Below are 14,508 nucleotides of genomic sequence, written 5' to 3' on the forward strand. Positions count from 1 at the left end.
TTTAGAAGATTTAGTACATTACAAAAGGCTGATGATGTCCTCGACTTGTGATAGATCCTCATCCCTGTGGTGAGCTGAGGGTTTATGGCTTTAAATGAGACACCAGCTGTGTTTGTTTGTGAGTGTGTGTGTGTGTGTGTCTGACCAGACACTGCTGGTTACACCTGCTTCCTGTCAGAGTGAAACCACCGTCTCTGTGGCCAAACCATAAATACTGGACTTGTCAAGCAAACTACATGGCAGAGTCATAGGTGCATGAGTGTAAAAATTACAACATTATACACATATCAGAGTTAAATCTAACTGAAACAGAATTTATTTACTTAAAATAACTGCCTTTAAAATGTACTGTAAAGCCTGGTTAATCCAACCTTAAAAAATACGTCACGTCAAATTGTGCCTGTAATGTGCATGAAAATCATGGAATTACTTAGAGAGTAAGCATTGTGCTTCTTCAGCTCAGCACACCAGAAATATACATTGTATTATATCTTTTAGATTTTTAGAACTGACTTATGTTTTACAGCAGTAACACAGTTTCAAGCTGTCTGATCATTTTACACTGTTGATTTCAATACGTGCTGAAAATGCAAAGGCTCCTTCAGCTGTAGCGGCTGTATTTGCATATAGGGAGGTGGTGTAAATGAGTGCTAAATAACTTCCTGGAGCCAGTGTAATTTGGCAGGTGGGTGTAAGGCATCTTGTAGCTCTGCTGACACCAACAACAAAGTGTGATTATGCATACAGTACAGCAGCTCACAGAATTACTTTAAAGTAACAATGTCGTCTTTTTTATTAGTTCACTGAGACTCAATCGCATTTTGAGTTATAGATTTTATTTCATGGTTTTTGTGCATTTTTACCTTTATTAGGTATTGTGAGTAGAGAGATGGCAGGAAATGAGGAGAGAGTGAGATGGGGGATGGCATGCAACGAGGATCTCTGGCTGGATATTCTAATTACATGACATGTCTCTTAAAATGCCCCAAGTTAAAGATTTAAATCTTAATACAAGGAGGTTTATTCTTAAGATGTTACAGCTTTCTGTGTATTGACTGGAATAACTAGCTCTTCCCAGAAGTGATAAATGCCTATACAGCACCTAATTCTGCCTTTCGATGCAAATATTAATCACATTTATTACTAAGGAAGTTAAAATTGTATAGTCAGATCCTTTGACACAGTAGCCTTTTGATTTCAAAGGATGTCTGTGTTGAACACATCCTGTGTATAATACTGACTCAGTAGTGTATAGATATTGGATTTTAGGAAGGAAGTATTTTTCTGACCAACCTGCAAACTGACAGCTTATAGTCTAAGTCAGTGGTTCTCAACCTTTTTGGTGTCAAGGACCCCAAAATGTATACCTCCCAGGCTGTATTTAATAAGATGTAGCCTCCAGAGTCCCCATCTGATAAAATTTAATTATAACTGTCTATATTGTAGATTAGCAGATTACCAGTCAAGAGTAATTTATACACATTATCTCACTGGGCTAACGTCTAGTCAGTAAAATAATAATTAAATTAAATTAATGTCTGTTTTTCTGGAAACCCCTGGAAACCCCTCAAAGACCCCTGGTGGTGTCATAATCAAATGTATCATATCCTCACATTTATCTTTGTATAAGGCTTTTTTCATAATAATAAATTAAGTGCAACACAAGACAGAAACAACTTATATTATATTGTATTATATTATATATAACTTTATATTTTTTTCAACTGTGCACAACCTGCTGCTCACCAGGTACAATGAAAATGATGATGATGATGATGATAGCAGAAGGTCTTATAGACTATGAGATCCTGTGTAAATAAAAAAGATGCAGTTCCTTATAAAAACACTTCTAAACGTCAGCTGTCCTTCCCGGTACGAAGATCTGCGTCATCCATACAAAAACACTTTTTGAGAAGAAAAAGGGGGGGGGGGGGGGGGGGGGGGGGTTTTGTTGAAATCATGCAAAGGTGGGGCGTTTGTCACGAGCCCTGATTTCGAAGTTGGTGGAAAGGAAGGGGGAAGGGGCTGCGGCGGAGGGGTACAAAATGCACATCCGACCGCCTGCATTGACAGCTTTTAGAAAAAATAAATAAATCCACGCCACAGGCTGCTTACACGAAGTCATCACTTATAATAACTCAGCGCGGATTTTTAGGACAGCCCCGTATCCTTACATGGCTCGCGGAGGAACTGGTTCACGCACGGGGCTCAGTAGTATTTGAGGTGGACTAGTTTTCTTAGCGGAGGTGCGGAGTTTTTGACTCAGGACTGGTGTAGGGGGGCTACTGAATGGGAGCAGTCACTGGATTCGTGTGATACCAACGCAAGCCACCCAGACTACCTACTACTGCCCATCATATTTGACTTTTGGGGACGTTTAGGGCACAAACAGAACAAGATCACCCCTTTTACTCCTGCTGTCCCCTTCCCCTTTCCTTCCTCACGGATTCTTCAGAAAGAGAAATCCTCCCGAAATGGCTCAGATACTGCCGATACGATTTCAGGAACATCTGCAGGTAAGCACTCAGCAGCAAAAAAAAAAAAAAAAAAAAGCCCTAAAAATGAATTTCAGCTCATTTGTTTTTGCGCAGCTCCTCGCCCATGTAGGTCCGCACACACACGGCACATGTCGCATTTAAATGGAATCTGAAATAGGGCTGCAGGGTGGTGCTCAATATAGCTACAGGCCTAGTTTTCTCCTGCCGGGCAGATGATGACTTGTAAAAATTGACCAGTCAGATTGTGTACTGCTCCAATGCGGACCGGTGTGTGTTTGTGTGTGTCTGTCTCTCTGTCTGTGTGTGTGTGTGTGGATACGCCGCAGTTTTTCTCCCTTCAAGTGGAAAAAACGCCGCTGTCATTTTCAGTCCGCGCCGATGCAAACTGCGGTGTTTTGACACTTTTTTTTGATGCGGACAACTGAGCTCAGCTGTTGGTGGTTACATTGTAACTGAGACCTGGATGGCACTTGCACTCCAGCTTTGTGGCTACCATGTTGTTGTCATGTCCTGCAGCAACATATTCCTACTTTGTAACCCTCAGCAGTAACAACAGTGCTGAGCGTGTAACTTCACCATAATATACTGATGATATATTGATGATGTTAGTGTGTGTGTGTGGAGAAGTAGGGGGATTTATTTTGCACTCAGTTGCAACATTGAAAGATATTCAGAAAACTGCATCCCTAAGCTGACCTGAAAAACATGTCTCGATATTTAAATAACCAAAATATTGGTCTCATATTACAGCATCAGTATTATATTGATTTGATGTGTCTCCCTGCTCTACTTTTATGGTATTTTCATGCCAAAATAATCAACCTGAATGAGTAGCGAAGGGCCTGCAGTCTTTGGTTGGGAGTTTCTTGGTGGAAAAAACAACACAAAATGACCTTTTACAATCTGTGACAAAAAAAGGACAACAAACAGTTATGAGGTCGTCTGTGAAGGAACTACTTCCTCTATGGCCCCCTTTTTCTTTCTTCCTCCATATTGGACTTTTGTTAATCGTTGTCCCATAGCAGCCCCAGTGCTTGGTGTCTTGCAGCCAAAAGACAAACTTTGTGACGCACCCCTCCACCTCCCCTCCTCTGTAGCCCGTTGTTATGGTAACAGCAGGCAGTGAAATGGCCTTTCACTAGGAAAAAAAAAAGAAAAAGAAAAGCACAGAGCACCCCCCACCACCCCCCTCTCTCTCTCTCTCTCTCTCTCTGCTCCCTTCCTCTGGCCAGTAGCCCCACTTTCGCCAGCCAATGATCCTTTATCCACCAAATAACCGTGCTGGCCAAGAGAGCTTGCAGTCTCCTCTCCTCACTGACAGGAATAGTACACTGTTGCTCGCTGATGGAGGGCAGTGCAGTACCTGGCAATGTCTGGGTTATTAGTTCAAATAACTCTTCAACAGTGCATACCTTTCCCTTATACATCTCCTAGGAAAGTCTCTCCTTGAGACAGTGATAAGCAGCAGACTGCTTTACGTTCCACCTCTACCGTGAAATCCCAGCTCTGCCCCAGTCGTATCCCTCTGTGAATCTAGGTGGCTCCAGCAGAGTGAAAAATGCTTGGAATTTGCAATCCCAGGACTTTGGGCCTCAAGTTGTTTAGCTTTTTTTTTTTTTTTCTTGGCCTGGTATTTACAGCTCTGTGTCTGTAGTCTGGGCTGGCCTTCAGGAGTGTAACATGGACCCAGCTTCATGATAAGGTACCAGCCTGTTGAATTAGCAGTTGAAGAGCAAATCAAATGCTCCATATATCTTAGTTATTCCGCTCAAAATAGCTCTTTAACACGCCTCTGGTGTTGAATGCGGATGTGGAGGATGAAGTCTGGATCTCACAGCTATTGTTTTAGCTATGAGAAATTCAATAGTATTCATTTTCTCAATCCACACCAGTAGCTATGGATCGCCTGCCTCCCTTACACTGTCATTAACGCTAAGCTTTGTGGTAATTGGAGTCCCCCTCCATCATTACTCTTTGTCCTCCTTGCTTGTTTACTTTAGTATGATTTATGATCCAAGGTCCAGGCTGAGTATGAGCATGTCAGAGCGGACCATTAATTGACCAAATGGATCAGTGCCCTAGTTGGATGTGTGGAGCTGAATGTAGGCTACATCACTGTGGCCTCCAAACTGTGTTTTAAGTTTAAGTTTAAGCCACACAGGCTTATATTGGTGGCAAGATGAAAGAAGACAAGGACAGAGAATGTTGTATTGAATTATGAAAGTGCTAAAGTGAGAGTCATTTGCAGCTTATGTGGCTCTGCTGCTCGCTGTCAGTGCGGCGGCCTACGTATTGTAGCAGCTTGTGTAAGTGCAAAAATGTCCTGCAGCCCTGAAGCGCCTGAACATTGTCCTGTCCAGTTGAGTTAGGAAAATCCAACCTGCTGCGCTGCAGCTTTTTACAGCATCCTGCTGTGCTGTTGTATCTGTACCGATGAAATGATGCTTCCACATCAAAACCAGCGGATGTGATAGACAAGTGAGGTAAGCAGGCCCTATTTAAGTCCAGCAAATCACATCAGGATAGGAAGCAGGACGGCAGAGCAGAGTCTAACTCAGTATAACAGAACACATCTGTGACTGCATCAGTGGCTAGTCACCAAAACTCAATCATGAATGCATTGAAAGAGCAGTCATTCACACTTACAATATGCACATTGTGTTATTGTGTTATATTAAATTAGTCACAGACAGTTATTTTCATTAACAATGAATCTGCAGATTATTTTCTAGATAATCCAATTAATGGTTTTGGCTATAAAATGTCAGAAAATTGTGAAAAAGAAACAAATTTCCCAAAGTGAAATCTTTAAATTATTTGTATTATTCTACAGTTCAAAATCAAAAGATAGTCAGGTAATTGTGATATATAACAAAGAAAAGCATCATATCCTTACATCTGAAAAAACAGGTTAAACAGTTTTGCTTGAAAAACGACTGAAATGATTCTTGAATTTAAAAAAAGAAAAGGTATTGCTCTAAACTATTGTTCAGGTCTAAACTGACATATCAGACATTTTACAACCTTTTAAGTTACATGGTAAAAGTGTTGTATCCAATATTCTCTCTCCTTTTAGCTCTGTTTTGCTCTCCACCACCTCCTGAGGAAAATATCAGGCTCTATAGCTCTATATATCTAAATGCTTCACTATTTTTACCAGCTAGTCACTAACTTTAATTTTCTGTTTACTCTGCTAGGCAGGTTGCATATAGAGGATTTTTAGAGCTTTTTTAGAAGCTTTGGGGGCTTTTTTAGAGGGTTCATTGAAAACGGCTGCCTGCTGCTGCCGAAAACAATACAGATGAGAGCGTTGAGAGTGAACCCGAACATTAAAGTTGCGACCCGGAAACCCAAAACAATGAGCTGAAAGACACAATAAAACTCTGTAGAGCTGAGGGGAACTGCAGAGTTGGGTGATAATTATCTGTGTATCACTACGACCGACCCTGTACACACTGGTAATATAAAATATTTATTAGAGCAGCTTTAAGGTTTTCATGTATACCTCCTAACATATAAGCTACCTAACCTATACCTACCTCTTGCACAAGAAAGTGTGAAGTATCAACACTTCCATGTCTTTTTGCTGCATTATTCAGCTTTAATTGTGTTTGTGTAATCTCCTCATGAACCTGAAACCCTCAGCTGCTGATGCAACGTGTCAGTGCCTCAGCAATGCATCCACCCAGCCTATGACTCACCAAATACCGTCAACGCTGTATCATCAGTGTACTTCCATTGCCTTTGTTGTATAAATGCTGTTTATGTGGTTGTTCCTATCAGCTGTTAAAGGAAGAGAACTTACAGGAGTCTGTGTGTGTGAGGATATATTACTGAGATAGCTTGTGGGTCACTGGAGACAGTAGGTTGTTGTTAAAGTGTGATTTTAGACGGGAATGTTCTACTAAGAAGGAGCATGGGGGGGGGTTTCTTCCGGTGAGTCAGTTGCCCCACCCTGAACTGTAGTTTGCCAAAGGCCTGTGTTACTGGAACTGCATTGTACAGGCCTTACTGCTCATCCCTCTTTCTTCATTCCTAATAAAAGGTACATTTATCACTGTGGCTTCTCTTCTTCACACTGGTTCTCTCCAAGACCCACCCTCCCTTCCTTTAGGCAGGATGCTGCTGCACTGTGTCTGTGTCCTTATCCCCCACCACTATCTTTATTGAGGTTTCCTTCCCCTCTCCTCCCACTGATAGTTTTGGCAGTCTTGAGGAGATGGAGCATATGGCTCCAATCCTCCCTCAGGTCTTCTCTGTGGCTTCTCTCAAGACGCCTTTATCTCGCATGTCTCCATAAGTCAACAGAAACCAACACAACATTGAGTTGACAAGGATATTTTGGGATATTTATATGTATCTTGATTCTAGCTAATGTATCCAAAATCATATATAAAACAACCAAAATGGTGCAGCTAGTATTTTATTCATTCATCGTCTATAAAAAGTTAAAAAGAATTTAAAAATGCCCATCACAGTTTCCCAGAGTCAAAGGCAAAGTCTTAAAATTGTTTGTTTTTGTCAGACTAATAGTCCAAAATTCGAAATAAATAAAACATTTCAGAAGCTGGAAGCAGAGAGTTTGGTGTTTTTGTTTTTGTAAAATGCTGATTCATCCATTATCAAAACAATTACTAGTGTATAGTCAATGGACTATTCATTCTAGCTTTGAACCGATCTTTGAAGAAATGAATTCTGTTCCACTGTTACCCAGTTCATGAGAACAAACTCAGCGTACAAAACAGAAACAACTAATTTTGTTATTTCTTATTTTCAGCTTCATTGGACAAAGATCATACCGTTGCAGTAAAGAGTTGAGAAATGATGACGCTGCATCAATTGCTGCTGAGCATGAGGTTGATGAGAGCAGATTTTGTGGGTCATAAAACCAAAACAATGAGCTAAAAGAGCTGAAAAAGCTCCAAGAGGAACTGCAGACTTTCATCGTTCTCAGTGGTAATTGTGACTAAAAGCAGCTCATTAAACATTAAACAAAGTGACTAGAGCCACCAGTAATATTAAAAATATTGACTGTTGCAGCTTTAAATTATCTTCCAGCCCTACTTAGTGTGATAGGAAATCTAGAAATGGCTATTCTTGAATCTAATTAATGAAAGAACTTGCTTAAAAAACAGCTTCTCATTGGAAGCCCTCTGTCCACCCCCGACTGATGAGAGCTACATCCTTCCTGTTTTGTAGATGACATGATTTAAATGGCTCAGCGGTCATGATTTGTTGTCGTGCTCTATCAGCCAACTGAGAGATAGTGCAGTCCTTGTGATGAGCGTAAGGATTCCTTTCCGCTTGCCTCAGACTGCATAATGCAGTCAGTTCAGTCATCAGAGGGAGAGTGCGTGTTTTGGTCTGCCCTCTCAGTTCACAGTTAGTTTGACAATGTGCACAATAATTCCTCTGTTCAGCAGCCGTTAACCTCGGCGGAGTGCTTCATGGTTTTTAGTTCGGCTAAGTTTTGACACAGCAGAAATTGACATCAGCTTGGTCTTTGTGTGTTTTTGCGTCTTGGGACTTCTCATTAGAAAAGTAAATATGCTGAATAATGAATTGGATTCGCTGATGGTGGCTTATTAAGAGATTCTAATTGATTCTTGGTTTCAGTGGATCTCTATCGGGGATTTTCTTAAATATTGTCTCATACTGGTTTAGGCTGAATAATCTAGTTATAATTAAACTTCTTTACAGCCGGCTGCCTAGATAGACAATTAAATGCAGTGCCAGGGTTTAATCGCAGGCTTTGCTGTAAAGTAACGCTGTATTTTTTAAAAGTATAATTGAGATGATTACAATAATGGTAATGCAATTTAAAAAAAACATCTGTCATGAAACATCTCAATGCTTCAGTAAATCCAGGAGACTATCAGCAGCTATAACAGGAGTGTAAAATAAAGCTCTGTGGAGTTAACATCCTGTTGTCCACTTTGTGCCCACGCTTGTTCCCTGGCTCCATGTACCACCAGACCTCCTGTCTGGAAAACAACCTTTGAGAATATTGGAGCAGACCTGCTGCTATTTTAATCATAACACAGTGTTGGTCCGCTGCTTGCTGCTTTTTTCCCCCTGCATGGCAAATGTCAGCTGCTGCCATATATATTTTCCCACTGCATGTTTTTGTTGTTGTGATGTAGGCGTCACTCCTTCAGAGGCCTTAAAACTGCGTTAAGTTGGAATATTCCATGAGTTTCTCTTTTAGCGCAGATGTTGGAAACTGTTGGCTCACTATAATGAAGTCTTCTGTTTTATTTTCATTTAACATATTTTGGTTTGACATTAAAATGACACCAGCTCATAGCTCATCCTTTCCAATTATTATTATTATTATTAGGAAACATTCTCCCTATTTAGAATTTATAAACAATTAACAATGAATACATTGTTTGTAGCATGCTTTAACTTTCATTATTGGTTTTATTCATTTATTTGTCAACAACTATAACTCTACCTATGAAGCATCCGTAATTAATGATGAACAGATAATGAATGATATCCAATATAATGCAACACAGATGTAATCATATTTTATGTGAATATTAAGTATTTATCAATAATATGTATTTATTATATTTATTAATTTGTAAATAATACAATATTTATAAACTGACAGCTGAGCAGACCACAACATGTAGATAAAATCTCTAAAGGAAATCTAATAAGTGGACCTTGAATTAAGAATTATCATTATTTCCAATTAAACTATTATTTCAAAGTGTTTTTTTTAATAAAATTTATAAACTGTTATAAGTGCAACTCTGAATGATTTAATAACGTTAAGTGTTTTCTAACACACTGTGAAAGTTTATTCATGTGTGTAATCTTATATCATTGATATTTGTCTCCTTAATACAAAGCTACAGCCAGCAGATGGTTAGCTTAGCATAAATATTGGAAACAGGAAGAAACAGCTGGCCTGGCTCTGTCAGCAAAATCCACCTTTCAGCACCTCTAAAGCTCCGTAATTAGCAGTTCATATCTCGTTTTTTTTAAAAAAAGACAAAAATGACAATTCGCAATTTAATGGGGAGGTTTTGTGCCGGACTTGGAGTTGCCAGGCAACCAGACAAGACTCAAGGAAGTTACGGCACAGACCAGTAAATTGTCATTTTTATATTCTGTTTGTGTTTTTAGTAATCAAACAATATAGATACAACATGTCAGTTAGTGAGCTTTACAGGTGCTGTTTGTTGAATTTTGTTACTATTGGTCAGAGTTTCCTCCTGCTTCCAGTCTTTATGCTAAGCTAAGCTAACTGGCTGCTGACTGTAGCTTCATATTTACCATATAGACATGAGATTATTAGTATTTTCCAAAATGTAGATGGCTTTAAATATAGTTACAGCGATGTTATCAATAATTCATTAACTGTTTATACACTAGTATCAACAATTTATTCAGCCTTATACTGCTTTTAATTGCTAAATATGGTTAAAGTAAAGATTCGGGTAAAGATTCTCATGTTGCTGTTTTTTGTTTTAATATTTCCAGTTGCAGAACATGGGTGTGAACCCAGCCAACATTGGGTTCAGCTATCTGACCATGGAGTCGGACAAGTTCATCTGCATCAGAGAGAAGGTGGGTGAGCAGAACCAGGTGGTGATCGTGGACATGTCCGATCCCACCAACCCAATCAGGAGGCCGATCTCTGCCGACAGTGCCATCATGAACCCTGCCAGCAAGGTCATCGCCCTGAAAGGTAAGAGCATGACACATTCGGCAACACATTCAGGCAGCCACACCACTGTTAGAAATACTGTGTTGTTGTAAGAAACAAAAAACACTTTGCTGGTATTGTTAGTGGCTTCATACCAAGCGCTGAGGTTATTATTGTTGTTTAAATTCCCAGAGTGAAGTCTGCATGGCATTCACACTGTTTATTTGTCTCTAGTTTAAACAGATTTAGCCATCCACTAGTATTACGGTGGGAATGCCACCGGTCATGCAATGACTAATGCTCTGTCAATGCTGTAAATATGTAGAGTGCACTCAGTTCTATTGCCCGAATGTACTAAATTGGTCGTGCAAATTGATTTTCTGCCACTGAATCTAGCCCTCAGAGCACAAACACAAGCGCTGATCAGGATGATTTGCCTATAATGCTTCTCTCTCTCCCTCCTCCCCCTTCCTCTGAGGATTATATGACCCTATTTGCCCTTTCCTGCTGGTCTATCTTTGTCTTCTTATTCTTACCTGATTGACACTTTCTCTTTTCGCTTTTTCTCCCTTGCTTTCTGTCATTTCTCAGACGGTGAGTTGCTTTCTGTCTGTCTACCCGTCTAGCGCTCTGTTGTGATGATACAGTAGCCATGTCTCTCTCATAAAGGCGTCCCACATACCCCTATCAAGTACGCAGAGCTATTTTGACCACTGATCAATCAAAGGACAGACAACTGTTTAGAAATTACTTCTACTGCCAATATATTGCCTCAGTGTCACACTCCTACTCTGACCAAACCTGCTGGCACTTATCCTACTTTTATGAGAACTATACATGTGTTAGCATGATCTGTTTTATGCTGGTAGAGGGTATGTGTGGTATGCATCATCAGATATTGCACACTGAAAAGAGTTGGGGCGCCGTGTGTCTTTGCACGCCTGTGTGAGCGTGTGCCATATCAACATTCAGATCTCTCTTTGCTGCATAAAAGGGGTGCCATTAATGTATCATTATATCTATAACAGCTCCAGTATACACCTGAATCATGCATTACCTCACCTGTTTGTTTCTCTGTAACTTTATTGGTAAATGTTGTTATTGGTCATGTATAGCTCTTCATACAATATTTTAGTACTCTAGCCGAACCTGTGGTATCTCAAGGTTTATTCTGTAATTTATCTTAAAGCTGCCGTCTGCTTGTGAAGCCAGAGGTCAGCTGCACCCAGGAAGTATCAGCCAGGTTACTGTGTACAGAGCGGTGCTTCCTTGGCCTATAAAACACCCTTAACCAGAGAAGAAAACAGACTTCCTCTGTCCTCTAGTGGTATCAGTGCATTTTCCCCCATTACAGTGGAGGTGAATGTGAAATTCAACACCATCACCTCTGTCTCTGTTTGTTACTTTAAATAATCCATAAAACATGCTACAAAAAGTCCTTTTTAAAGTACGTCCATTTTGACCTGTTCATATAGAGGTCTGTGTGTTATTCAGAGTAACAGTTACATGGTGCCAAAAATAAAATAGCTTTTGGGACGCACAATACCAAACCTATATATGTGTCTAAACATCACAAGATATAGGCCGTGAACAGTGAAAATCCACAGATACCAGACTGCATTTCAGGAAATCAGTAACAGAGTAAATTTTGCTTAATTCTTTAGGTTATTTCCTCACTGTGTGCAGTTGTGAACTATCCTCTTAAATTAAGATTTATGGGTGGTCAGTGAGACTGTAGTGTTGGGAGTTTTTGTTTGTGTTTACAGTCAGTCTGCCAAAATTGCTTTTAATACATGAATCTAAAATAGGTTGAAAGCAGTTTAACTTTATGAGAAAAGAATAGCAATATAAATAGTTATATGCAAAAAAAACATTTCATCAGAAAATGTGATACAGACTTTCAGTAGTCATTTAATAGAAGTCCATACAGGTAGTACATTCAGTGGTATTTTGTTACCAGATATCATTCATTTATCATCAAGCTAAATGTGTGATATTATGATTTTGGTGAGAGGTTACATTACCCAGCTCTACTTTAAACCTACTGATAGCTCTGATACGTGTCTCACTTGCCTCCCCTCGGGTTCTTTACCTCCCCTCAGCTGCCAAGACGCTGCAGATCTTCAACATTGAGATGAAGAGTAAGGTGAAGGCTCACACTATGACAGAGGAGGTCATGTTCTGGAAGTGGATATCGGTGAACACTGTTGCCCTGGTGACTGATTTGGCCGTCTATCACTGGAGCATGGAGGGGGATTCCCAACCTACCAAAGTATTCGATCGGCACGCCAGTCTGGCGGGATGTCAGATCATCAACTACAGAACTGACGAACAACAGAAGTGGCTGCTGCTGATAGGGATTTCTGCACAGGTATGAAAAGACACATGAACATGTTTACTCATACCTCCCACAGTGGAAGTGAACATGACAGAGAAATATCTTGCAGAGGAATTAGTATGATTTATCACTCTCTGATCCCCTTATCTACATCCTCATAGGACAAAAAGTACACACTAAGATACATTTATCTCTACAATTTTAAAACTTTCATCTTACTTGCTCTGTGAACACATCACGTAAAATTGTGATCAGTGCAAGACTGAGTGTTAACAGGTAGCATCAAATCACTGTTTTATGCTTGCTGAGTTGTGTGAGTTAGTGTGAGTCAGTCTATACTGAAACATAACAGATGATGTAGAGCAGGAAGGGACAGAGTGGATGTTTAATGATTGAAAGAAGAGGGAGAAGAGGAGAGTCAGTCATTGTTTTGGAGTTTCACTGACTGTAACACTCATAAACCAAACTAGTGTGAAATACACATCACGTACGCACGCACGCACACGCGCGCACACACACGCGCACACACACAGCTTTGCTTACTGCATATAATAGTTAACATTTTGGGAAATAAGCTTATTACGCTGAGAGTTACGTGATAATATTGATACCACACTCATGTCTGTATTGTTAATATGAAGCTGGAACCAGAAGGCGGTTAGCTTAGCTTAGCATGAAGAGCTCAAATAGAGGGAAACAGCTAGCTGGCTCTTTCCAAGGGTAACAAAATACACATACCACCAACTCCAAAGTTCACTAATTATGGTGTTATATCACATTTCTTTAGTTACCGAGTTTTCCAGTAACCAGCAGAGACTCCAGGCTGCAGTATCTTCTTGTCTAACTCTTAGAGAGAGCGCATAAGAGTATGTAGCAAGACGCTACTAACGAGGGTTCTCCCAGCACATAGACCAACCACAGGGATTGTTGAACTAATATCCACCCACGATGCCTCAACCAAAGCCCCGGGTCAAACCAGGTTTTGCTGAATTATAGACTGCATACAGCCTGAATCCACCATTGCCTGATGTATACCCCCTTGAATCTTTACCGGAACGCTGTATGTCCCTCCTGGACCGGGGGAGGGTGTTGTGGGCTAGCAACCCGGATCACCTGGCTGACCTCCATGAGCGGGCACTCCCTGCGAAAGTGTCCAGGCTGCCCACACCTCCAACACTCCTGCCCCAACATCTGAGGAACCCTCTGTGGGTCTAGAGCAGCGCCTGTAGTGACTGGACCCCGAGATGGGGAGAAAACAGAGGGAGTGTTAGAGTGAGGCAAAGGGGAAGGCTGAGTGAATGTGTCCTGATGATGGGTAGGTGGCGGTGTGGGTTTCTTGCGGGGTGCCGGTATTGGTCGGGTGGGTTTCGGAGGGTCGCCTCTCTGGAGCCTGGTCCCTACTCTGGACCGCCAGATGATCCTCCACTAGGGTGATGGCGGCCTCCATATTTGCTGGTCTGTGACAGCGCACCCACGCCAAGGTCCCGGTCGGGAGCCCCTCCACAAACTGCTCCAATACCACCTGCTCCAGCATCTGCCCCTCGCTGGCGGATTCCCCTGGCTGCAGCCACCTGGAAGCAGCGTCCTTCAGCTGCTGAGCGTAGACAAAGGGGCGGTCGGTAGGTCCCAATGTGGCGTTCCGGTCAAGGATAGCTCTTCTGATGTTTTTAAACTCCCCCGAGAAGAAGCTGGCAGGCCGCAGTCTGGGATTCCCCTGACAGTAGGGGAAACAGACGCACGGCCCACTCCGCCGCCGGCCAATCACATGCCTTCGCCGTTGCCTCAAACATCTCCAGGAATGTTTGGGGGTCATCAGCTGTTGTCATCTTGTGCATGGTGATATCGGAGAAGGAGGGAGGTGGAGGCGATGGCGACTGTGTCCCTGACCGGGCCAGCAGACTTGCAAGCAGCTGGTTCTGCTTCCTCGCCTGGTCGTGGAGTGCCTCCAGGTGCTGCCTGTTCACCGCTGCCTGCTCTCAGTACATTGCAACAACCTCCCCCAACATCTA

The 14,508-nt window shown here is 41.5% G+C and overlaps 1 protein-coding gene across 3 annotated transcripts in view; it reads left to right on the forward strand.

The window, feature by feature from the left end:
- Window positions 1-2,211: 2,211 nt before the first annotated feature.
- cltcl1 (clathrin, heavy chain-like 1) overlaps window positions 2,212-14,508 on the forward strand; it is a 31,408-nt gene continuing 19,111 nt past the window's right edge. For 2 of the 3 annotated variants that reach the window (XR_007887543.1, XM_051423614.1), the window contains exons 1-3: window positions 2,212-2,516; window positions 9,996-10,203; window positions 12,264-12,532. Coding sequence is in view for 2 of the 3 variants with exons in the window: in XM_051423614.1 (XP_051279574.1) it covers window positions 2,475-2,516; window positions 9,996-10,203; window positions 12,264-12,532 (519 nt within the window). In the remaining variant the exon portion in view is untranslated. The remainder of the gene's footprint in view (window positions 2,517-9,995; window positions 10,204-12,263; window positions 12,533-14,508) is intronic. The other variant, XM_051423615.1, reaches the window with a different exon arrangement.

Source organism: Dicentrarchus labrax, unplaced genomic scaffold (assembly GCF_905237075.1).
Source record: "Dicentrarchus labrax unplaced genomic scaffold, dlabrax2021, whole genome shotgun sequence".
NCBI classification, from domain to species: Eukaryota; Metazoa; Chordata; class Actinopteri; family Moronidae; genus Dicentrarchus; species Dicentrarchus labrax.